The sequence below is a fragment of the Microtus pennsylvanicus genome, chromosome 21 (genome assembly GCF_037038515.1).
Source record: "Microtus pennsylvanicus isolate mMicPen1 chromosome 21, mMicPen1.hap1, whole genome shotgun sequence".
NCBI classification, from domain to species: Eukaryota; Metazoa; Chordata; class Mammalia; order Rodentia; family Cricetidae; genus Microtus; species Microtus pennsylvanicus.
Window position 1 is genome coordinate 16790845 of NC_134599.1, and position 26427 is coordinate 16817271.

The window sequence follows — 26427 nt, forward strand, 5'->3', positions numbered from 1 at the left end:
GTGGGCCCGATAGTTTCTGCTCTGTAGTTTGGAGAGCTACCTGTGTTTTACCAGCAGTTAGTCCTTCCTTGTCCCCTAGCTAGCAGGGTGTGGCATTTCGAGCTAAACTCTTTAAGATTGGGAAACCTAAACTTTACTTGCATTCTGGCCCCACTCCCCTCCTGGCTTGTGGCCAGTCAAGGATCAAGGCACGTGTAGTTACAACTCAAAAAGATCTGCAGACCTAGTCACACTACAAGTCACAGTTCATTTTATTGCGAGGAAGTATATTTTGTTCTGGGGTCTCCATACTGCAAGTCACGGGCACCTCCAATATTTCAAACTCAATCAATGTTTTCCACTTTTCTGTTGTCACTTAAAGACCAATAGCATCTGTGTTGGGTGGGGTGAGAAAGCAAATGCCCAGATCTAGCAGAGACTAGAAAAGCTTTTGATAACTGCTAATTGCTGAAGTAGGTGACAGATACATGCATATACAGAGATACTGACATAGATATAGAGATATGTATGTGTTATAGATATCTGGCATGTATTATATAACAGATTTCTCATTCCACTTTTATGCATATTAACAAATGTTCCTAATTTTTTAATTTTCTGAGACAGGGTCTTTCTATGTAGCCCTGGCTGGCCTGGAACACCCTACGTAGACAGAGCTGACCTTGAACTTAGAGAAACCCATTGTCCTTTGCCTCTTGAGTGCTGGGATTAAAGACATGCACCACCACACTTGGCCAGTGTTCCTAACTTTTTTTATTAGACTATTCTGTTTCAAGACAGGTTTTTTGTTTTTTTGGTGGAGTATTCGTTTGGGATGTTTCACATTTGTTTATGCTGAGGAACATCTGTTTAACGACACAAAGTTGTGTTGCATTCTTTTATGCTGCATTTGTTTAACTCTGTGAAGCTGTGTTATTCTGCCTGTCTAAAACACCTGATTGGTCTAATGAAGAGCTGGATAGCCAACAGCTAGGCAGGAGAAAGGATAGGTGGAACTGTCAGGCAGAGAAAATAAATGGGAGGAGAAATCTGGGGAGAGAGGAGCAAGAGAAGGAGAGGAGGACTCCAGGAGCCAGTCACCCAGCTACACCGCAAGCCACTGAGCAAGAAGAAAGGCCGGGCGATGGTGGCACACGCCTTTAATCCACTCGGGAGGCAGAGGCAGGCGGATCTCTGTGAGTTCGAGACCAGCCTGGTCTACAGAGCTAGTTCCAGGACAGGCTCCAAAGCCACAGAGAAACCTTGTCTCGAAAAACCAAAAAAAAAAAAAAAAAGAAGTAAAGAAAGGTATATAGGATAAAGATAAACGCCCAGAGGCAAAAGGCAGACATTATAAATTAAGAAGTCAGCAAAAAACAAGCCAAGCTAAAACCAGGCATTTATAATTAAGAATAAGCCTCTGTTTATGATTTATTTGGGAGCTGGATGGCACTCTCCCCAAAAGAGCAAAGAGTAAAAAGCCAAAGAGTAAAATACCAAGAACTACAAAGATGTCACTGTGTTAACAGTCCTGGCTGCCACTGTGGAGCTCACTCTGTAGCCCAGGCTGGCCTCAAACTTACAGAGATCTACCTGCCTCTGTCCCCCGAGTTTCGGGCATGCGCTGCCCCCACCTGGCTCCTAACTTATTATTTTTGTTTTTTGGGTGACTGGGGCTTGCTGGGTGTGTATGTGTAGGTGGGGCAGAGCTTGAACTATGTGGTGACATACAGACCAGGCTGGCTTCAAACGTGTATCTTCCTTCTTCAACCTCTCAAATACTGAGATTACAGGTGGGTGCCATCATACCTACCTTACACGTTCTGAGTTTAAATTTCAAAACTGTTACCTCTGTTTATTTGGTGTGTGTGTGTGTGTGTGTGCGTGCGTGCGCGTGCGTGTGTGTGCGTGTGTGTGTGTGTGTGTGTACACCTGTGTGGAGGATGGAGTTGGTTCTTCTCTGTGGGGGTTCTGGAGACGGAGTGTGTGTGTGTGTGTGTGCGTGTGTGTGTGTGTGTGTGTGTGTGCGTGTGTGTACACCTGTGTGGAGGATGGAGTTGGTTCTTCTCTGTGGGGGTTCTGGAGACGGAGTGTGTGTGTGTGTGTGTGTGTGTGTGTGTGTGTACACCTGTGTGGAGGATGGAGTTGGTTCTTCTCTGTGGGGGTTCTGGAGACGGAGTGTGTGTGTGTGTGTATGTGTGTGTGTGTGTGTGTGTGTGTGTGTGTGTACACCTGTGTGGAGGATGGAGTTGGTTCTTCTCTGTGGGAGTTCTGGAGACTAAACTCAAGTTGTCAGCCTCAGTGACGAGTTCCCTTACTGACCGGGGCCAACTTGACCACACAAATCTTTTAAAATTTTAGCAGAAACTTAAAATTGTTAAAAATGGATCTTCATTTCCTAGGAGTAGGAAAACCCCTTCTAACTGTGCCTCGGGCTGACCTCCACGTGCTGATTGACAGAGGAGACCCCAAGTCACCACCTCAGCACCTCTGACTGGGGGCTCAGGAACAGAAGCACCGCACACACAGCCCTAGGGCCAAGGTCCCAGGAGAAGAGAGACAACAGTCACTTCCTGACAGTGCACCCCAAGCTCGGTGCTCAGGGCTATAGGTGCCCCTCTCAGACCTTGGCCAGGCTGCCCTTTCTCCACTCCTTCAGAAGGATGACTTCTGCCTTCCTGGATCCCAAAGGAACTAGAAACAAAGCAGCCAGAACCAACTACATCCCCTCCCCCTTGTTTGGAACTTTCTCTAGGGCCCCCAGCACACATGGTCAGATAGCCTGAGGTCAAGACCCTGTTTCCTCTCCCTCCTCCTCTCCCTCCCGTGGGAGTGGCCCCCACAACCCACCCTTCCCACAGCTGATCTTCAAGGATTGATGGCTGCTTAGGTCTTTATCTGCCTTCCCACCTCCTTCCCTTTGCAGTCCTGGGCTGCTTCCAGCTTCCTCCTAGATCCCACAGAGGGTTCTTGGGAAAAACACCAGCTCCCTCAGGCTTGACCAGTGTGAGGCATGCCCCCACTGTCTAGGGAAACCAGCTCTCCGAGACACACTTTCTCTCCTGGTCTCCTGTAGCCCCTCTCAGGCCCACAGCTGCAGCTCTGTTCTCATTGGCCCACAACCTTGGTAATTTCTGCACACAGAATGCTAAGACGCTGTGCCTCTGCCATCTACTGAGCAGACTCCACAGACTTTGCCTTGCTTTCACCTTGGAATCTGCAGCCCAAAGTCCAGCTTCCAGCTCCTTGGCACGGAACTCTGAAGTTTTTTGTTTGTTTGTTTGGTTGGTTTTTCGAGACAGGATTTGTCTGGGTAACAGTCCTAGCTGTCCTGGAACTTGCTCTGTAGACCAAGCTGGCTTTGAACTCACTGAGATCTGCCAGTCTCTGCTTTCCAAGTGCTGGGATTAAAGGTGTGTACCACCACTGCCCAGTTCAACTCTGAACTCTTGATCCCAACAACTAGTCCTACCAGAGCAAACGGCACAGTCATCACCTTGTGCCCAGGCCAGACCTGACAGTGTCCTTGTCATTGCTGTAGCAGCTCTCTGGCCTGTCCGCCGACATGCCCTGGATCCCACTGTCCTGTCTCCCCTGCTGCCACCTGCACCCGAGTCTTTTCTCTCCTTGAACACTGTCCACACCTAGACAGTCTGAGCAGGAAATGCCACCGAGGCCTCACTGAGCCTTCAATCCGTTTTGTTCTTCTCACACATCAGAGCATCAACTCCACATGGGCAGCAGCACCCTAGGCATGCGCCACCTCCCCCACAGCTAGCACCCCAAAAGGACTATGAGAGGACAAATGAACCACCTAGCCTAGCAGTAGGAGTCTGGGAATTCTCGGAGTTAACCCTAGCGGAAAGTCTCAGCCATAGCCTGACAAGAGTTCCAGAGGGCAACTAGAACTGAATTCCGGTTTGCGGCTCTCACGCCTGGCACCGAGGATAGAAGGCATCTCACCTCCCTTTTCCATCGTGCCAGCCACTCGTCCCGTTTCCGTTTGCTGATGTAGTAGGGGTCCCCTGCCTGGAAGGTGAGTCTTGGCATGGGTCGCTGACGGAGGCTGGACTCCCAGCCCAAACCACCCCGCAGTCGGCCCCGGGAGCCCTAGGACAGAAGATAAACAGGCATTATAAGGTGGGCACAGACACCCCTGAGGGTTTGCCCCTCGTGGAGGGGAAACTGAGACGGGTCACTCATCCCAAACAGAGGGGTTGTTGACCCCAGAGTACTGAGGAGGGACTTGAAGTTGGTAGGGACACAAGAACAAGACAGTGGGGGAAGTGCTTGATCTCCGGAGGGGGATGAGCTGGCTGCCTGGCTAGGGGACTTCCAACCTCCACCCCCACTTCCTCTCCTTCTCACAAAAGGACACCAAAGAAGGGGCAGGGACCCACCCTCGGGCCCCCCTCACACACACTCGCCACAGTCCGTCAGAGAGGTGGCTTTCTTCTAGAAACAGGATCCAGAGCCCCTGGGGGTGAGGAAAACACTTGCCTCCGTTTTCATGGATTCGATGTTGGTCTGCTTCTGTTCTTTGCCTGTGGAAAGGGAAGGACAAGGGGACTGTCACAGGGGTGGCTTGGAGGAGCCTGGGGGCCTCCTAGCATTTGTCCATTCCTGTGTCAGTCATGCTGGCTCCAAGGACACAGAACCATGTCTGATCCAGGTCCCAGACCCAAGAACATAGGAGTAAGAGAAAAGCCGGGGGCATGGTTTCTGGCCCATGAACCCTGCTCTCAGGCACACAGAATGAGTTTCGAAGCAGCTACCATCCGCTGCTGGCCTCCAGCCCCCCTTCAAAGCGAGGAGGGTGAAGAGGCAGAGGAGGGTTTGAGCTGAAGAAGCCAGGCTGTTCACTTCTTTGTGTGAGGTAGGAAAAGGTGCCCAGACGTGGCCAATGGGCCAGCTGGACTGGACCCCGGTGGCGCAGCCCTATCTTTCGCAAGATAAACTGTAAACAGTTCCAAATAGTATTAACATGTAAACTGTCCTCCGCTCCTGGCCCACTCTCAGATCAAGAGCAGTCTGGATTGGAACTGCCTCAGTGTGACCCCCTAATCTCTGCTGTTTCCTCGCCAGTGTTCTAAAGGTTGGAGTGAACACTGGTGTGGAGCAGGGTTTGGCATACAGTAGGAGCTCAATATGTGTCATGTCAGCATGTCCCCGCCCCAAGAAACTCCTTCTTCCCTGTAGCACACATTTCTCTGTTCTTCTGGCTTTTCTCAAAGTTCTGGCCTGGGCACTGATTCCAGTTCCAAGGAGGGACATCTGGGCTGGGAGCAGCAGTCCCCACAGCGCCATCTTTAGGAAGGACTCTGGGCCCGACATGAGGGCTGCTACATCTTTCCGCTTCTGCCTGCTCGCCCCGCTCCTCTCCCAGCCAGCCCCCTCTGCAGCCAGCTGTACGGTTTTCCCCAGCAAATGGGGAGAATTCTGCTGCCTTTCACTTAGGTGCCTGAATGTTTTTTTTTTTTTTCCTGAGGCTGAGAAAATACAGGGCTTAGGCCCAGAGCAGGAAGGTCACTAAGGTTGGCTCATGTAGCGTGGTGTGTAAGGGGAGGGGGTACGGAGACAAAGAGCCCCAAACGGAAAAAACAGCCCCTCCTGCATCGCCTAGCACAGGAGCGGAAACCACCCGCAGCAGCATTTACGGCTCTGAATTTTTAGCCTGGACGTTTCCCTCTTGTTACCAGACATGACCTGGGGTTCCTCTCTGCACCTGCCCTGAACACCCCACCCCGGCAGCCACGTGTGCCTGGCTTCCATCTACGGTGGTGGGAGGGAGCCAGGGAGGGCAGAGCCCCTGCCGGACACCCCATGGGTATGGACCCCGTGGGAGGTAGGTGTGGCGCTGGGCCTCGTGGAGGCGCTGCGTGGGAGGAGCGTGGTGGCTGTCACCCACGTGTGACAGGGTACGTGGTTGTCCTTTTAAGTCACGTCTCACCCGTCACGACTCTGTCTCTTCCTCCACGGTCTCTCTCCCACCGCCCATTTTCCACAGTGCTCGCCCTCAGGCCTGCCCTGGGCCTCCCAACTCTGGGGCCAGCCCCTCCTTCAGACCTCGCTGCTCGGCCCAGGACCCAAGCTGCCAGGAGGGGGCGCCTGCTCTGGCTCGCATTCGACACTCCTGCTGAGGCTGCAACAGCTGCAGCAGCCATGCAACAAGCGGCTTGAGGGTGGTGAGGTCCCCAAGCTGACCCACGCTGTTGTACTATCTACTGACCCTAAGAGTTTTCTGAATACCCACCACCACCACACTCAGTGGCTTTTGGTTACGTTTACCAGGAGTGATTTGTTTATTAGAATATAAGAAAATCAGAGCTGAAAAGATGGATTTGAGTTTTCTGAATGTTTCACACGAGGAAACTGAGGCCTGGTGAGCAGATCTATAATCTGATTTCAGGGCTCCTGACTCCCAGGTGCGCTACCACCGTTATTCTTTGTTTCCTTTGCCAGGCTTCCAGCCCACAAGGTCTTCCGAATGGAGACTTCCTGAAACAGTTTCTAAATGGCTTCTTTCTGGAATTTTCTCCCCGACAGACTGCGCATGCCCACGTGAGAGAGCGTCTTCTCAGTCACACGCAGGCGCAGGGGCGCACTCTCTTCCTCTCTCCAGCCCAGCCGGCAGATTGGCTGTCACAGAATGCTGGGCGGTCCCACTCTCTGAGGGCTCCCTCTGTCTGCTCCTGGCACAGACCCAGATTCCCAGAGCCAGGTGGCTGCGTGCCTTCCAGAGTGGCCCTGGCGGAGGAGAACATGGCCCCAAGAAACCCCAGGTCCTGGGGACAGGGGAGGTCAGGAGCTTCAAGTACTACCCAGCAAGGCCCACCAAATTCTCTTTACAATGAAACAATATCCCGGTGAAAGGGCAGATGCCAGACTTAATATAAGCACGGTTACTAGCCCATATTTCTCTCCATGCTCAGTCTCAGCAGAGCGGCCTTATGCTGACCCTCACCCACTTCTCTGTGACAGGCTTCCTGTATCCCAGTCTGGCTTCCAATGCTCAGTAGCTGAGGATGACCTTGAACTTCTGATCCTTTTGCTTCCACGTACCAAGTTCTGAGACTACAAGCACATGCTTGTACACCTGGCTTCCCTGCTTTCTTCCCCATAAGAAAAGCAGAGACGATAAAGTCTTCCTCACATGGCACAGGCTGACATCAGACAGCGTGAGGATGTCGAAGGTGGAGCTACAGTCTGTATCCTGGCTTCCCACGTACTATAGATACAGCTAGCTAGCCTGTGGACCACCCAGCAGTTGAGGGCAGAGCACACTGTGCAGTATAGGCAGGCACCATGGCTTTCCAGGAAGGATAGAAGGAAATCTCTCTTGCCAGATGTTTGATTACACTGTGTAAAGATACTGTGACTGGTTTAGTAAAAAGCTAAATGGTCAATAGCTAGGCAGGGGGTATGGCAGGGACTTCTGGACAGAGAGAGCTCTGGGAAGAAGAAAGGCGGAGTCGCCAGCCAGGCACAGAGGGAGCGAGACATGCAGGAGGAGAGGTAAAAGCCACGAGCCAGCACACAGACGAATAGAAATGGGTTCGCTTAAGTTATAAGAGCCAGTTAGAAACAAGCCTAAGCTAAAGGCTGAGCTTTCATAATTAATAAGTCTCCATGTCATTTTTTTGTGAGTTGGTGGCCCAAAGAAAAATCCGCCTACAACTCTCTGAAGAGTCTTGGAAGGAGGGAAACTATGTCTGAGTCTCTTCGTTCCTCATCTGAGGTCTTCAGCTGGGCACACACTATCAGCTGACTGCTGGGGCAGAGACCAGAGTCTCTTGGAGGCCACTGCACACCTCTCTTGGAATTCTAGAGTCAGGAGTGAGTGCCCCAAGTCAAATGGAAGTTGAGACCTTGGATGTCTGTGCCTACCATGATTGGACTTGCCTGTAACTTCCCAATCCAGCCCATCAACCCTTTGACGTTTCTTTACCTCTTAGACGGAGGCATTTGCTACTTCCCTCTTCCATCTCCGTGGATTCATTTTGCTTATCAGAGCTGACTGCTTCTTCCCCATGCCTGCAGCAGCCCCCTAACTTCTCACCCCACTTCCCAGACCTTTCAAACTGCTGGGGAGTCTACAAGGAAAGTCATCTTTTCCAAGCAGCCTGTCAGGTCCAGCTCTAAGAAGACAGCTAGGAAAACCTGGCTTGGCCACTTGCCACCCACTCCCTGCCACATCCTTCCCCCTGGCTTTCTCCCATCCAGTCTGGTGGCTTCTGTTCGGCTTCTATGCCCTGCTCTCTCCACCTTGGAACCAGTCTGTTCTCACTGTCTTCTCTCCCCAGCCCTCCTGTGATGGGCTCCAGCACACCCAATTATGAGAGAATAGCTCAGGTCCTGATGTCCTAGCTCTTCACGGTACTGTTCTTACTCGAGGAGCACTGTCTGCGCACAACCACACATGTGATTTGTTATCATATTGATTTTTTAAATATTTATTTATTTTGTATACAATATTCTGTCTGTGTGTATGCCTGCAGGCCAGAAGAGGGCACCAGACCTCATTACAGATGGCTGTGAGCCATCATGTGGCTGCTGGGAATTGAACTCAGGACCCCTGGAAGAGCAGGCAATGCTCCCAACCACTGAGCCATCTCTCCAGCCCCATCATATTGCTTTTGAGAGAGGAAGCTGGACTAAAAGTTGTTGGGCAGAGGATAACCTTGAACTCCTGACTTTCAGTCCTTTTCCCAAATCCTGAGATTTGGACACAATGCCAGTTACCGCAGTGTTGAGGGTTAAACCCAGGCTACATGTCTAGCCCTAATGGCACATCTGAAAGGGCAGAGTCTTTAACCAACTGTGAAGTCCTTGAGGAAAAGAGCCAGGTTTCTGTTCAGGATGGCTTCCACAGGCTGGCACAGGATCTGGCACACACCAAACATGTTTAATGAACACTCGCTGGCTGACTGAGTGCCTAAGAACCGGAATGCAGACAGGAAAACCCTTAAACAAACCCTCAAGGTCAAAGAGCAGCCTTGGAGCTCTGGCTCCATCCTGCCTGGCGGAAGGGACTGCCCTGGCCCTGGCTCTGGGCACCTGCCTTGTGTGATCCCAGCACTCCGGAGGTGAGTCACAGGAGCAGGCGTCTGGCTAGGAAGGGCGCTGAGCTCTCCGGCATGCCTGCCACTGTGAACTGCAAGGAGGTATCTCTCCTCAAGCTCTCCCAACACTCCTCTGAGGCCTGGAGAGCTGAGAGCCACACAGGACAGCACAGCAGAACAGAGCAGAAGAGCAGGAGAAAACGTTTACCCATCCTGGGTTGGAGCGTTAGATCAGTTGGTACACTGCTTGCCCAGCATACATAAAGTCCAATGCTCTGGGCCCAATCCCCAGAACTACATAAAGACAGGTATGGGCAGCCAAGATGGCTCAGCAGATAAAGGCGCCTGTGGCCAAATCTAACAGTGAGTTTGATCTCCATCCCAAGGGTTTACATGCTGGAAGGAGAGAAGAGAATCAAGTTGCCCTCTGACCTTGATATGTATGTCATGGCATGCTCAAGTACCACACCCATACACACAAATAATAAAATAGGCATGGGGTACATGGTTGTGTGATCGCGGAACTCAGGAGGTAGAGGAAGAAGGATCAAAAAGTTCAAAATTAGGGCCAGGCAGTGGTGGCTCATGCCTTTAACCCCAGTACTCAGGAAGCAGAGGAAGGCAACATTTGAGTTTGAGGCCAGCCAGGGCTACATTGTGAGACCTTCTTTGTAAAAAAAAAAAAAAAAAAGAATTCTGCGGCCAGAGGCAGGTTTGGAGGAATGAACAAGTCACTTCCTAAGCTGTACTTCATCTGAGACTGGGGGGGTGGGGGTGGGGGCGGCGCTAAGAACACCTCCTGAACAGAATCACTTAGAAGAGTAAACAGAAGAACAAATGCAGAGTGCCTCAGAGCACACTCTGCACACGGTGGAACATCACAAATATTTGCTGAATAATGAATGAAAGATATTTCAAAATAAGTTTGGAAACCTCTTTTCTGGAAATATTCCCTCTTCTGCATAAATATTGGGTTTGGATTCATGCAAAAATAAGTTATGCCAATTAATCAATTTACTCATTCCATCATACACACTTGGAAGGAAGACTTTTTGAAATTAAAATGCACATATGCAAAACAACCTGGCAGGGCCCAGGAGGATCAGATGTGATAATGGAGGAGGAGGTGCCGTGTAAACTGTGAAGCCCGGTACAAATGCTAGCTGTCCTCATTACTCACTTGTTTACAGCTTGCTTGGCCCTGAAATCTCTGGCTTAACCTAAAAGTGAAAAGTGGGCAACTTTCCAAAATTCGGAGCTAGGCCACAAAGTCCCCAGATGGAGAGGTCTGAGCAGGGCAGTGTGCAACCGGCCTCCTTCAGCCCTCCCCTTAGTGTCCACTGTCACAATCTGCATGGTGGAAGTTTACCATGGAGTCAGCCAAACTACAGTGTGCCAGCAGAATCTCTGCACCGGGACAGGTGAGCATGGCATGTGTCCTCGTGAGCCCAGGCAGGTCATGTATAAGAGTAAGCAGGCCAGCTGGCAGTGGAGGGAAACTGAGGCACACAACCAGCATAGAAAGAAGGGGGGCACTTATTACCCCAGTTTAGCATCCCTTGGCATTATGCAAACCCCCTGTTGCCTGTTGCCAAAGCCAGCTTTTTTCCTTCCCCACAAAGAGCCAAAACTCCAGATTTTCATGTGGAATTTCTTGATTTTTTAAAAAATACTGGCAACTAATGTTTTTAACTGTTTAGCACACTAGGTGGGCCAAGTAAACATGTATACAGGCTGTTTTCATCCAGTAGCTTCTAGACCATGGCCTTGGCAAAGAGATGGTCAGCTCCCACCTTTGCCTAGCCTCCTGAAACCTGCCAGAGACCCAAGTCTGTGACTCTTAGGGGCTCCTTCGGGCTGGGACTCACCCTCTTCTGCAGAGGCTCCACGACCCTCCTTGGTTGTGCAGCAGCCATTCTCCACGGCTCGGGAGGATTCTGGTGGGGTCTCAGTTCCCTCTCCTTCAGCTGGGGCCCCACCCTTCTGCCCTGCAGCTGGGCTCCCCTCCTCAGGCTGGGGCTCACTCCGCTTTTCCAAGTCTCCATTGGGTAACAGATCTGAGGAGCCAGAGTCCTGGGCTGTGGGCTGAGACTTGCTGGTCACTGCAGGGTCCTTGGGTGTGTCACTGCTCTCCACCTGGGAAGGATGAAAACAGAGGAATGTCAGGATCAGACCCGAATCGCAGACCCTCTGAGTTTCTAATGAAAGTCGTGTGCACTATGGGTTTATGTGTGTCTTCACACAAGCAGATGCAGGCACAGGTTTGCTGTCAACATTAGAGGCTTAAGGGGACTGTGGATGTCAGGCAGGTAGACCTGGTCCTAGCACCCCAGGGATACCCCACTGCACCCCAACTCACCAAGACTCCTCTGGCTTCCCACTTCTAAACCAATGATCCTGCAGCTGGGGGTGTAGCCCATTTGACAGAGTTCTTGTGTAGCGTGCATGAAGTCCTGGGTTCAGAGCCCAGAACTGTGTAAGCCAGACATGGTGATACACACCTATAATCCAGCACTCAGCAGGTAACGGCAGGGGGATCAGGAGTTTAAGGTCATCCTCAGCTACAGACTGAGTTTGAGAGCAGCCAGGGCTACATGAGATTCCGCCTTAAAACTAAAAGCTGGCAAGATGGCTCCATAGGTAAAGGTGTTTGCTATGCCAGCCTGGTTACCTGAGTTCAGTTCCCTTTGTAGAGAGAACCCACTCTGGAAAGCTGTCCTTTGCCTTCCACAAACACTCTGTGTGTGCTCCTACACAGATGAACATAATAAATCAAAACATAATAAGAACAAAAAACAAAACAAAAATTTTCCTTGTGCTCCATCAATGAAACTGGACTCTTCCTCAGGAAATTCCAATGCCACCAGATCAATCCCAGAGGCACCGAGGCTGGCCTGACTACAGCTCTCATAGGCTTCCTCCTATGTTCTCATGGGGGTAGGGGACAGGGGTGTCAAAGACGTACTAAGAAGCATTCTCTGGATCTGAACTAGCCTCACATCTCTGTCCCCAAATCAGGCCCCCATAGGTCCTCTGACCCAGGCTCACCAAGGCCCCAAGCAGTCTCCAGCTTGAGCAGCAACTGCCCTGGGTATAGAGCCTGCCATGCCTGTCTGGAAAGACAACAGACTGCTTTATCCCCTGGGGCCTGAGGTCAGAGTCTGCAAAGGCTCTAACCGGCAGAAATCAAATCAGGATTCATTCAGGTTGTCCTCACATGTCCTCGTGTGTGTGTGTGTGTGTGTGTGTGTGTGTGTGTGTCTGCTTTCTTTCAGTATCTCTCAGCTTCCCTGGGAAGCAAAGAAGGAACCTGACCTGATGCTCCTGGAGAATTTAGTCATTTGCTCAGTGTTGTCTGCTTTCAAAGACAAGGTGTGCCAGGGAGTTTGCGCGCTCTCTCTCTTTTGTGTGTGCGCGTGTTCAAGTGTGCTCTGTTTTTGCTCATCTTGTGGCAAGTGGTCAGAACATCTTTTTTGTTGTTGTTTTGTTTTTTTTGAGACAGGGTTTCTCTGTAGCTTTGGAGTCTGTCTTGGAACTAGCTCTTATAAATCAGGCTGGCCTCAAATTCAGAGATCCACCTGCCTCTGCCTCCCGAGTGCTGGGATTAAAAGCGTGCGCCACCTGTGTCCGTCCTGGCAGACTGGGGTGTGTGGCTCGGGGTCCCTGCCTTAGGTAGACACTCTGCTACCTTCAGATGTGCTTAGCAACCCTGCTGTTAGAAAATGCTCAGGGGCAGGAAGTGCAGACCAAGGGCAGAACTGGCTCAGCAAGCCCCAGGCGAGATATGAGCCAAGCATGGTGGCACATGCCAGGAATCCTAGCATCTAGAAGGTAGAGACAAAAGGATCAGGAGTTCAAGCTAAGTAGTGAGTTTGAAGCCAACCTGGCTGTCTCAAAAACCCAAATCAAAACAAAAAAAAAGAAGGCCCCCTCCCTCCTATCAGGGAAGGTGATTACACTTAATCAACAGATACCGCGGTGATATTTTGTTTGTGCTCTAACAAATAAAGCTTGCCTGAAGATCAAAGGGCAGAGCTAGTCACTACTTAACCATAGAGGTCAGGTAGTGGTGGCACACACTTTAATCCCAGCACTTGGGAGGTGGAAACAGGAGGGTCAGAAATTTAAGGCCACATTGGACTACTTGAGATTTAATCTGTCTAAAACAGAGCTCACACGTTTGGCCTATCTCACGCCCGTGCATACGGCTCTGCCTCCTGCTTGGCGGATGCTCCATGACTCTGGCCAGCCGTCGGTACTGGGGCTGTTCTGCTTCCTACTGGAGTGAGCTCTATTACTTCCAGTTCTCTATAGCCACGCAGATCTACAGGGCAGTCCCAGGAGGACTGGCTGGGCTACGTGTAGAGGAAAATGACAAACTCCCTTTAAAAAAGCTACAGCACCAGCACATAGCCTGAGAGGCACAGACTGCCAGCCTTTACCTCACAGCCTCCATTTCAGGACTAGGATGGGAACTGTGAGTCCACGGCTATCTGATGAGGAGCCTGAGAGGTGGCAAACAGGGATCAAACAAGGCCTTGGGAAAGAACAGCAAGCCCAGCGTCCCCCAAGTGTGCCACCTCCTGAGGAGCCCAGCAGCTGGCCTTGTTGCTTTCCCAGTCTACCAGTCTACGCCATGGGCTCTTCATTGGGGAAAGAGAAAGTGGCGAGGAGCTGCTTTAGTGCGTGCCTCAGCAGCTGGGGGTTTTAGTAGGCTGCAGCACGGAAGAGAAATGCATGGTGGGAAGAAGGCCTCCTCCGGCCTTGCCAGGCCGTTGCTGCTGGGCAGCTACATGAGGAAAAGAGGGGGGAGCAAACGTGATCACCCACTTGCTTTAGCCACCATGCCATGTGTTCAGCTGCACCCTGACCTTCCTCGTGTCGGTCTGTCACTCTGCAAGGCTGAGTCACACATGACAGAAGGACATGCCTCACTGCTCTGGTAGACACTTTCTAGGAACCAGAGGTGCCAAGTCCCACAAGGCCAACATGCTCTACAGGGACATAGGCACCGGTCACACTTGGACAGAGCCAATTTCTCATGGTTGCTCTCTCTCTTAGCCACTAGCTGCTCCGCGGAGCTGCATGAGATCACCCCATAGAGGCTTACTTCCTGCCTGGGCACCACGTGGTCTCCTCACCCAAGGACTCACTTCCTGTTGCTGCGAGCTTCACAGTCCAGGAATCCAGGATTGCTAGCTCTGGGACCCAGCCTAGCCCAGGGGTTCTCTGCCTGGCCACCCAGTCTTTCAATCACACTGCATAGGCGCTTCTCTACCTGCCTGCCATGAGCCCCCCATAACTGCCCCCCCCCGCAACGCCCCATGCAGTAGCCTCAGGTACACCCAGAAGGGGGAGCCAGTACACGGGGGAATAAAGGGATGGGAACCTACCACACAGTAGTAAGCCTAAGACTAGCTTGGGGGCTGAAGCACCCACCCCTTCCCATTGATCCGTACCCCTCCCACCCACTTTTGGGGCTGTGGATTAAACCCAGAGCCTTCCTTGCAGGTACTAGGTGAATGCTGCCAATGACCTGTATCTCCAGCCTCACTACCACCCCCAAGCTCTCTTCCTAACCACCCTAACCACCATACCTCTAAGGTATGACTCTTTGGTTCCTATTTTGTTTTGTTTTTGGAGATTGCTCTCACCTAGTCCAGGTTAGTTTTGAACTCCTGTCTTCATTCGAGACAGGGTTTCTCTGTAGCTTTGGAGCCTGTCCTGGAACTAGCTCTTGTAGACCAGGCTGGCCTCGAACTCACAGAGATCCACCTGCCTCTGCCTCCGGGGGGGGGTGCTGGGATTAAAGGCATGCACCACCACCGCCCAGCCCATGCTCAGGGTGGGACCCAGGTTTTCGGGTATGCTAGGCACCCCCTCTACCCACTGAACTACATCCCCAGACCACCACTTCTTTCCCTTTTCTGGTTCTGAAAAGCAATGAGTCAGCCACTGACCTGGGCTCAAGTGAACTCAGGACTCCTACACTATCATAGCAAACCCCTGCTTCTCCTTACCCTCCAGCACCCAGGGCTAGGCAGGGCCCCTCCCAAAGGCTTTTGGGACCTGGGTAACTGGGCAGAGGAAATACACCTACAGGAACTGCCCAGAGGAAGGAGTCAGGTCTGTAGTCGATGGGCAGAAGTATCTTTCCAGTTCCTGGGGAGGAGCCAGGGGCTCACAAAAAGGGCCTGCTTGTCTGGCCTGAGTTCCCCCCCCTCCCGTCCCGATCAGCTCCTGGACTCTTGGGACACATGGACTCTGAGCCAGTTGGACACAGGGACTTGGTTTGAGCCAGCTGGACACAGAGCAAGACCCCAACAGTGCTCCATAAATATTCCCGATTGCTTCATTAATGGCAAAGACTATGTTAAAAGGGCAAACACACTGCTCATGAGCCCAGAGGGAGCTTTGGGTCCCCGCTGCCATGTCAGAGGCAAGTGTCACACCAGCTGTTTCTGTTTGCTTTAGTTCTGACAGTGCCTCTGAAGAAGACAGTGCAACCCTGAAACAGACACTAGACACTGCTGGCCACCTTAGGAGGCACTGACCATAGCTGTGGGCCAACATCTGAGAGGCAACATCTCCTCCTCTGGTGAAATGGGGCGGAGGATGCTCTGAAGCTCTGGAAACTGACACTAAGATCCCAGAGTTTAGTCAAACCCAGCCCTTTTGCCATTGTCTGTCTCCTCCACCCAGCATGCCCCATTCTGGGTTCGTAAGCCCTGCCCACAGCCTATGCACAGCCCCAATAGCCCTCACCACATAGGTGGCAGACATGGACAGCTGCGAGGGCCCAACCTCGCCCTGGGGACAGGTAGAGTCCATTGTGGCATTCACCTCTAGAAGTTCTGAGTTTGCTGGCCTTTGTCCTCCTGCCAGACAAGACCTGATCCCTGTCTCAAGACAATTTCCCTGGCTTCCTCGCTATCCAGCGCCCCTCAGCCTCTGCTCCGGGCAACCCATTCTGAGCAGAGTTCGCCAGTAGTTTCCAGCTAGGGAAACGCTAGTGCTACCCCTCAGAGCATCTGGCATGGTGGCTGGAGATCTATTGGTGTCACATGTCATCATATGTCACAAATGCTGGCAGCTAGTGGATGCAGGTCAAGGATGCTGCTACATACCCTACTATCAACCACATCTGGTCGCAAGAATACATTAAAAAAAAAAAAACTGACAAAAAAATTCTCTGGCCGGGCGATGGTGGCGCACGCCTTTAATCCCAGCACTCGGGAGGCAGAGGCAGGCAGATCTCTGTGAGTTCGAGACTAGCCTGGTCTACAGAGCGAGTTCCAGGACAGGCTCCAAAGCCATAGAGAAACCCTGTCTCGAAAAACCAAAAAAAAAAAAAAAATTCTCTGGTAGCTGGGGCTGTGGTGATCCGTATGTGTAATCCCAGCACTTGGGAAATGGACACTCAAGGATCGCTACAAGTTTAAGGCTAGATCTGGACTATGTAGGGAGACCCTGTCTCAAAAATAAAAATAAATGAAATACCCCCCCAATCTATAATGAGGTATATACGAAATTTGTCGTTTTAGCCACTTTTAGTATACGTCAGCTACATCACCATCATCCCACACAGAAATTCTGCACCCCTGAAGCAGTAACTCCCTTTGCCCATTGTCCTACTTCCCACCTTCTAAGAGCTCAGATGCTGCAGGAGGTATTGGAATAGGATCTGTGATCTTGAAGCCCTTAGGCTACATGCAGCTCCCAGAGCCCTCACCACACAGGAGGCAGATGTGCACAGCTGCGGGGCCAGCCTCGCCCTGAGGACCGGTGGAGTCTACTATGCCTGTCCCTCCTCCACCCCATGGCAGGCCACGCTGTTTACGGAGATCCCACTCTCTCATTACCGAGCTCACCATGCCGGCCTAATGGCTTGTTTACTGTATGTCTCCCTGCTGGACTGTCTTATTTATCTTTTCCTTTCTCTCTACCCAGCTTCCTAGCACCCAGCACTGGGCTTGGCATCCATTCACCTATAAAAATCAATAAACTTAATTATCCCGAGGATCCTGAGGCAATATATGGAGTCCTAGCTTGTCTGAGGAAGACGACTCCAAGGCTGGCCTCGGCTCACACGCACCCCTCATGCCCCTCAGAAAAGCTCCTGGGATGAATCAAGGAGGGGGCATCTGAAGGGCAGCTGCCTCCCTGGCTGAGCCTCCCTCACAGCCAAGAGAATGGCAGCCTCCAGCTCAAGGTTCTTATGACTTCTGCCTGGCTCTGCCTCTTCCCCAGAGACCTTTCCTAGTGTGGACTCAGCCAAGAAAAACCTACCAGGCTATCACAAGCCATGGCAATGGGGTATGAGGACAGGCGTGTCCAGTAAGTGGCCAGCCCAGTGACATAGAGTTCCAGCAGGATACCAGTCCACCTACATGAGGGCCTAGCTGAGCTCTTTGAAGACAACTGCAAAGGGTTTAAGGTGGGGCTGGAGACATGGCAAAGTAGTTAAGAGCACTTATTGCAGAGGACCTGGGTTTAGTTCCCAAGACCCACATGTGATGTGGGAGGTGATGTATGCTATGAATGTTTTATTGCCATTGGTCAATAAAGAAGCTGCTTTCGGCCAATGACTTAACAGAGTTAAAAGCAGGCTAAAATGGATATATAGAGAGAGTAGGCAGAGTCAGAGAGAAGCCATGTAGCAGCCACTGGAGACAGACAAGACAGATGCGTTGGAATCTTGCTGGTAAACCACAGACACATGGTGATACACAAATTAATAGAAATGGGTTAATTTAAGATATAATTTAAGATATAAGAACTAGCTAACAATATGCTTAAGCTATTGGCCAAACAGCATTGCAAATAATATAGTTTCTGTGTGATTATTTCGGGTCTGAGCTGCTGGAACAAACAAGCAGCCTCCCCCAACACATATTGTGGGTCACAACCATCTATAACTTCAGTCCCAGGGGATCCAATGCCCTTTTCTGGTACCTCTGGGGCACCAGCACATATGCTCATATACATAAAAATAAACATAAAGCAAAACCTTTTCTTTATTTTTTTTTTAGACAGAGTTTCTCTGTGTAATAGTCCTGGCTGTCCTGAACTCACTCTGTAGATTAGGCTGGCCTAGACCTCACAGAGATCTGCCTGCCTCTACCTCCCAACTGCTGGGACAAAGGTGCATGTCACTGCCACCTGGCTATAGGCAAATTTTAAAAAAGGTTCCAGGGGAACTGGGAGGTCCCGTGAAAGAAGCATTGTATGCAGGGCAGCCATGTAGCAAAGGAAGTCCCTTTACAACCACTTCTGAGGTATGGGAAGATGGCTCGGCAGTTAGGAACACTGGTTGTTCTTCCACAGGACCCAGTTCAATTCCCAGGACTCACATGGTTCACAAGCATCTTAGCTCCAATCCATGGTACCCACAGGCACCAGGAACACACAATGTAGGCAAAACGCCCATACGCATAAGATAAATAACTGAAAAGTAAGAGCATGGGGTTCCCACCTCTGCTGTCACATAGGTGGGGAGTCTGGGAAGGAACCCTAGGAAGTAGTGTCTCCCCGGTGCTATGCTCATCCTAGCCCCCATCTGACATGACTTCATGACCCATAGAGCCTTTGTCACTCTCTGGAGAGCCATAATCACCTCCCCTTGGTCATTCACTGCCATTCCCAGGCGTCCCAGCTTGGTGATGTCTTTCCCGAGATGGAAAGAACCGCCATGTGCTGCATCTGTTGCTTTTCTTGCTGAAAAACACCTGACAAAAGCAACTCAAGGAAGGAAAGGCTCATCCCAGGATGCTGTCCATCACGGCATGGGAGGGGGCGGCAGCTGGCCACACTGCATCAGCGTCAGGAAATGGAGGGGATGCTGGCACCCAGCTGCCTTTCTCCTTTTCATACAGTTCAGGGTCTCAGCCCAAGGAATGCCGCCTCCCACATTCTGGTTGGGTCTTCCAACTTCAGTGAACCCCAACTAGCGCCCCCCCCTCCACAGACATGCCCAGGGGTTTGTCCCTTAGGGGTGAGTTTTGATCTGGTCACTTGGCAGTCAGTGTTAAACATCACATGCATACAACAGTCCAGGCGAGGAAGGAAACGTGTCAAAGGCTTCCCTAGGGTCCATGTGCTGGCCACTGTGGCATGGATGGAGAGAGGGTGGCGTGACTGGACCACTGGGAGGACACAGCAACAGAGACCAACGCATGGGAGAGGCTTATTGGAAGTGACCCTAAGACATGTGACGCCAGGAAGGAGTCAAGATGGGGTACAAAGAGAGGTGGGCCTTCCTATTTGTTATTCCAAGTTCACTGGAATAACAATGAATATATAATATCAGCTATCCTCCCACTGGGTTTGTTATTTCCTCCAAGGCCAGTGTGGAATCCAGCATGTTAGTGCTTTGCCACTAAGCTACACCCCCAAAGTTAGGACCAGCTATCTACAGTAATTTCTACTGATTATTTCAGAAGCCTTGGTCTTTGACAACAGCCCTGACATTGTCCCCACTGTGTCATTGCTGGAGCCTATGGCACCTCCTGACATTGTCCCCACTGTGCCATTGCTGGAGCCTATGGCATCTCCTGACATTGTCCCCACTGTGCCATTGCTGGAGCCTATGGCATCTCCTGACATTGTCCCCACTGTGCCATTGCTGGAGCCTATGGCACCTCCTGACATTGTCCCCACTGTGCCATTGCTGGAGCCTATGGCATCTCCTGACATTGTCCCCACTATGCCATTGCTGGAGCCTATGGCATATCCTGACATTGTCCCCACTATGCCATTGCTGGAGCCTATGGCATATCCTGACATTGTCCCCACTGTGCCATTGCTGGAGCCTATGGCGCCTCCTGACATTGTCCCCACTGTGCCATTGCTGGAGCCTATGGCACCTCCTGACATTGCCCCCACTGTGCCATTGCTGGAGCCTATGGCATCTCCTGACATTGTCCCCACTGTGCCATTGCTGGAGCCTATGGCACCTCCTGACATTGTCCCCACTGTGCCATTGCTGGAGCCTATGGCACCTCCTGACATTGTCCCCACTGTGCCATTGCTGGAGCCTATGGCACCTCCTGACATTGTCCCCACTGTGCTGTAGCTGGCGCCTGCGGCATCTCCTTTGCTCCTCCATCTATCTGATCAGGGGCCAGTACTATGGTTTTCTACACTCTCATCAGGTCCTGGACTTGCTTCTTGGCCCCATGTTCCCTCCCTATTTCTCAAAGAATACAGAGTAAAAACACCAGGTGTGATTGTGTATGCCTATAAACCCAGCACTTTTAGAGACCGAGGCAGGAGGATTGCCAGTTGGAGACAAGTCTGAAATACACAATATGATCCTGTCTCAAAAATAAAAATAAAAAAGCTGGGTATAGTGGTGTACACCTTCAATCCCTACACTTGGGAGGCAGAGACAGGCAGATCTTTGCAAGTTTGAGGCTAGCCTGGTCCACACAGTGAATTTCAGGACACCATGTCTCAAAAATAAAATAAGGAGTAAAATCCCTCAGGCCACCTGCACACTATCTCTCCAGCCCAAGGAAGACTATTATAATGGAACCTCAGTCTACAGAAAGGCTGGTAGGTGAGGGCCTGCCTCTCAATCTATACAACTCACTGGCTGCCCTGATCACAAGGCCTCAGGAAGGCCTGTCACTTTTCCTTGGCAGCTCCCCTCCCTCCTTTAAGGGTCAAGTAAGTTTCACATGTCCCAACAAGTCTTCCCTGGCTCTATGGCCTCAAGGTTCCCACCACTGACCAGGCCCCTCCACGCTGGACTCCCTCACAGTTCACTTGAGTGTTCGGGAGGGCAAATCTTCAGGGAAGAGTTAAATGTCTGGAGCTGCACCTCAACCCCCCTCCAGCCCTGCCTTCCTCGTGCCTCCTGGAAGACCACTGCTGGGATAGACCGATTGACCATCAGGGAGCAGCAGCCCAGACTAAGACAGCCTAAAATCAAGGGGGGAATCAGCCACTAAGTGTCAGTTCAAAGAGCAGTTCTGTCTGGAGACAAGAAGGGCATTCTTTTGGGGAAAAATCAAATGGTTCTGAGACTGGAGATGGCTTTGTGAAGCCATCGGAGCTGAGTAAGCCTGCCCAGCCAGCTGAGGCTTGGCCCCACAGCTCCCTGGCTTCCCCTGGCTTCTGCCCTTCTGCCCTACAGTGCTACCCTCTGGAACCAACTCCCTCCTAGCTGAGCAGGAGGCTGCTATGGAGTAAGGAGACCAGCCTAGCTCAGCTGAGCTCAGCGCCAGCTCCCACCCACTCCTCCTCCCGCCCTTGCCGGGTTATTCTTAGCAGGAGTGACCTCAGAATGCTCCCTCCAAGCAAAAATAACCCTGGAGGAAGTTGGTGGGTATAAATCCCCACTGATACGCATGCAGCTAGCAAACAGTGTAGAAGTTTGCAGGACAGGTCTCTCTCTCTCTATCACACACACACACACACACACACACACACACACACCTCTACCTCCTACCCCAACTCCATAGCCTGGTGGGCCAAGGCAGAAACTGTCTCTCTGATGCCCCAGTTGGAACCATCCACAAAGAACAAAGACCTCTGCAGAGCTGTCTGGGCTTGTGACCAGGCAGGAACCAGCCTTACACAGTCTCACTTGTCAGACTGCAATGTCTTCAGGAGCTGGTGAACAGGGAAATGGCCCTTTCTTCCCACCGGGACACACACACACACACACACACACACACACACCCCTCTCCTCTATTGCATGGGCACTGGCCAGCCCACGGGCCCTGGCCCAGGTGCCAGCTCCCTTCCTAAGCCCCTCCCAGCCCGGCAGCTGGCTTCCTGTTTCCTGTTGCCGGCACTATCTTGGCTTTCACCAGTGCAAAGCTGCCAGCTAAGCAGGCCAGTGCCTACTCTGAAGCAGGCTCTCTTCCCAGTCCTTGAGCCTCTCCAGCTCCCCCAGTTATACCTGGACTCCCGAGATTCGTGTCAAACTCTTCCCTCAGCTATATTTCCTTTTTTTTTTAATTATTTTTTTGAGACAGGGTTTCATGTGGCCCAGGCTAGCCTTGAATTTGATTCTAGCTAAGAATGACCTTGAACCTCTGACCCTCCAGATCCCAAGTGCTGGCATAGCAGGCGTGTTTACACAGGGCTGAGCATCAAACCCAGCGCCTTGCCCTTGTACAACAAACACTCTACCAGCTGAACTACACCCCAGACCTCGGTTTTCTTTGTATGTTTTCTGGAACAGTTTGCACATATTTTCAAACAGCCCTGCATTCATATATTAACTTAAATAAGAGCCTTTGGGGACCCAGGCTCTCAAGCCTTGTATACATTAGTGAGAAGGAAAACACAGGGCTTCACAGTAGGGGGTGGGGGATCCAAGTGGTGAAACTTCTAACTAATTGTTATTGTGTGTGTGTGTGTTCATGCCATGCCACTCTTTGAAGGTCGGAGGACAACTCTTGGCAGCCAGTTGTTTCCACTCTCCGTGGATTTTTCAGTCTTTTACCTACTAAGTCATCTCGACAGCCTGAGGGAAGCCTTTCAAATGGCCTTTGCAGGCAACAAAGCACTATTGGCCTTTATTCTTGGTCTTGGTCCTTGGCGGTGGTGTAATGAAAAGAGCTCCACGTGGAAGTCATGCAAAAGAGATGGTACCAAGGGTCAAGAGGCAGGAGGATTGTGGCAAGTTCAACGACAGCCAGGGCTACAAAGTGAGATTGTCTCAAAAAACAGCCAATGCACACCCCAAACCAGCTAGGTGTGGTGGTCGTTCCCACCTGCCAGCTCAGTGCCTGAGAGATGGTGGAGACAGGAGAACCAGCAGACTGGAAACAATACAGGCACAAGGACTCATGGACGTGATACCGTACTTCGATTGTAGAAGGGGTGGGAGGAGGGGGAGGGAGAAGGAGGAAGAAATTTTCAGGACTGGGGACATGGCTCAGGCTGAGATTTTGCTGAAGCTCTGTAAACTAGGTTTGAGCAGCGCTGTGTGATCATGTAAAGAAGTAGATAATTAAATTGCAGCTTAGAACCGTCAAGACAAGCAGCAACCATGTTTCTGGAAGTGAGGCCTGCAGACCACTGCCATCCAAATGCGTGTCTTCCAGTTCGTCTGGTCTCTTAGTTCTTCACCAGTATGATTTTTTTTTTTTTTGGTTTTTCGAGACAGAGTTTCTCTGTGGCTCTGGAGCCTGTCCTGGAACTAGCTCTGTAGACCAGGCTGGTCTCGAACTCACAGAGATCCGCCTGCCTCTGCCTCCCCGAGTGCTGGGATTAAAGGCGTGCGCCACCACCGCCTGGCCACCAGTATGATTTTATAACCGGCCAAGAAGAGTCTTTCCATCTAAGGGGGCCAAATGAGCTTAGGGGTTTTTTTTATTTTATTTATTTTAATTTCTAGTTAAAATTTAATTGTGTGTGTGCATGTGGGTGTGGCTATGTGTGTATTACCGGGAGGGGGAGAGGAGGTGCATACACCACAGCATGGGTGTGGAGATCCCAGGACAACTCCGTGGAGCCAGTTCTCTCCGCTCCTTTTCGGTTTGGGGACTGAACTCAGGCTGCCGGCTACGAGCAGTGAGTCCCTTGGCTCACCGGACTATGGAAGAGCACAGGTGGGAAGATGAGCGTGGGGGGCAGCAAGAATACAAGGTTCTTCTGCCCAAGGGGGTAAGTGTTGGGCACTAGTGGTGGGGGCGAGGAAAGTGACATGGTAGGTGCTGGGAAGTTGGATATAATGCTCTGGAGCGTGTCTTAGAAGAAACTGGGAGTCCTAGAGCTCAAGAGATGGCCCCACCATTAAGAGCACTTGCTGCTCTTTCAGAGGATCCAGATCCCAGAACCCACATGGCAGCTCACACCCTGCTGGGCTCAGTGGCACACACCACACACCTTTAACCCCAGTACTCCAGAAGGCCAACCTGGTCTTCAGCCAGGGCTACACAGTGAGGCCCAGTGAAAGAAAAAGAGATGGGGGAAGTGAGGGGCGGGGAATATGGTGTCCCTACAGCAGTGAGTGGCTCTCAACCTGTGGGTCTATGGTCCCTTTGGGGTACAAACAACCCTTTCACAGTGATTTCCTAAGGCCACTGGAAAACACAGATATTTACATTAAGATTCACAACAGTATCAAAAATGCAATGATGAAGTAGCAACGAAAATAATTTTATGGTTGAGGGTCACCACAGCATAAGGAACTGTATAAAAGGGTCGCAGCATTAGAAGGGTTAGGAATGGCTGCCCTAGAGTCTCAAGAACAGAGACCTGGCAAGCAGGACAATACTGTGACTCTCTTCTTTAGTACATGAGACTGGAAGATACATTTCTTCTTCCTAGGTGAACGGCGAAGTGAAGTAGGCTGGACATCTCTGGCTCAGGGTGCTAACACAGCAACACCGAAGGGCAGATATCTGAGGATGGCAACATAGGACAGGCCTGGGGACAGACTGAGGAGGACGTCAAGGGTGCTCAATCCTGGGGCCGAGGAGGCGCACTTGGTGCACCTGAAGCTCTGCAGTGCTGCGGGAGTAAAGCCAGCATGAAGGAAGTCCTCTGTGGCCGTGCTCCCCTGCATCTCTCGGCCTCCCCGTCTCTCCCTCCCTGCCCTCTACAGGCTTCCTGGGAGACAAACTGGGTCTCTAATGCTCCTTGGGAATCCAGCCCTAGGGCCATGCTGCAGCAAAACAGAGAAGCCTGCAAAGCTCCTGCTGAGAAGGAGATAGGGACCCCAGGAGAGAGGAAGAAGCCAGGACCTTACACCTGCCCCACAAGGCAAAGAACACAGCCTCAGGCCATCAGCAGCCGGCAGTAACCCAGAAGCATCCCCAGGCAGTCTCCCAGTAAAAACTGCATTTTCTGAGCTGACTTTCTCTGTTCCCTCCAAAGTATAAGGTGTCCCTTAAATTTTTTTTTAAAGCAACTGGAGACAGAGTTTATTTTCATTTAAATTTTCTGTTCTTTTTTTAAATAAATCTATTTATTTATTATGTATACAGTATTCTCGGTATTCTGCCTGCATGTGGCCAGAAGAGGGCACCAGATCTCATTACAAATGGTTGTGAGCCATCACGTGGTTGCTGGGAACTGAACTCAGGACCTTCGGAAGAGCAGGCAATGCTCTTAACAACTGAGCCATCTCTCCAGCCCCAATTTTTTTTTTTAATGTATAAGTGTTTTGCCAGCTTATGTGTCTGTGTTCTACATCCATGCCTGGTGCCCTTGGAGGTGGGAAAGAGTGCATCAAATCTCCTGGAACTGGAGTTGTGTACGGTTGTGAGCCACCATATAGGTACTGGGAGTCAAACCGGGGTCCTCTGCAGAAGCAACAAGTGTTCCAAACTGTTAGGCCAACTCTCTAGCCCTTCATAGCAACACTTTTTAAAATTTAATTTAATTTTTTAGACAGGATCTCATCATGGCCAAGGCTGGCTTCAAATTTAGCTGAGGATGACCTTGAACTTCTAATCCTCCTGCCTCCACACTCACAGATGTGTGCCGCCATGTTCAGTATTATACGGTACTGGGAACAAACCCAGGGATTCATGTTAATGATATTTTATTTGTATTTTAATAAAGCTTGCCCAAAGCTCAGAATGCAAAACTAAGCCACTAGAGGCCAGGGAGTGGTGGCATACACCTTTAATTCCAGGATTCAGAGACTGAGGCGGAAGGACCTCTGTGAGTTCAAGGCTACCCTGGGCTACACAAGCTCAATCCAGAAACAGATCCAGGTGGTGGTGGCTTACACCTTTAATTCCAGTGTTTGGGAGTCACACACCTTTTATCCCAGTACTAGGGAGATGGAGACAGGGGCGAGAAGCAATAGGGCTGGGAAGAGAGAGGAATGCAAAAGGGAAGAGACAGGCTCTCTGGAGTATGGAGTCTGAGGATTCCTGGAGACAGGATCTCACCCTTTAGGTCTGAAGAATTGGTAGAGGTAAAAGATCTCTCTGGTGATTGGCTGCTTTGTTTTTCTGATCTTCAGCTTGAATCTCAATATCTGTCTCTGGGTTTTTATTATTCGTGCTACATATTCATGCGCGCTAGGCAAGCACTCTACCAACCAAGACACATTCCCAGACCACAGGGCTTCCTTCTAACATTCATCTCATGCCCCGGATTCCTCAGTTAGCACGAGCTCTCCAAGGAGCTTTCTGTCCAGGGCCTCTCCTCTGCATCCAGGTGGCTACAGTGTCACCTAGGACACAGGCTGGACTGTATCCACCTTTGTGTGATGTGCACCGCCTCCCCAGGGGGGCTGCTCAGAGGTCAGTATTGGAGCCCACCCCTAAGGCCTGCAGCCTGGCTTGCAGACACTGGCCGCTAAAATTATGCAAGTTTAATTATCTGGCCAGCACTGGCCATTTGGGCTCCACTTTGCTGTTTGCAAGTACCCCAGGAGGGTACAGGCATTCACGGCAGCCCTGTTCCA

At 51.1% G+C, this 26427-nt stretch overlaps 1 protein-coding gene across 4 annotated transcripts in view; it reads right to left on the bottom strand.

Annotated features, from left to right (window-relative positions):
- Dnmt3a (DNA methyltransferase 3 alpha) overlaps window positions 1–26427 on the bottom strand; it is a 102168-nt gene that overhangs the window by 30997 nt on the left and 44744 nt on the right. For all 4 annotated transcript variants that reach the window (XM_075955591.1, XM_075955590.1, XM_075955592.1 and 1 more), the window contains exons 4-6: window positions 10910–11177; window positions 4480–4523; window positions 3943–4089 (exon numbers count right to left, since the gene is read on the bottom strand). In XM_075955591.1, the coding sequence (XP_075811706.1) occupies window positions 3943–4089; window positions 4480–4523; window positions 10910–11177 (459 nt within the window). The remainder of the gene's footprint in view (window positions 1–3942; window positions 4090–4479; window positions 4524–10909; window positions 11178–26427) is intronic.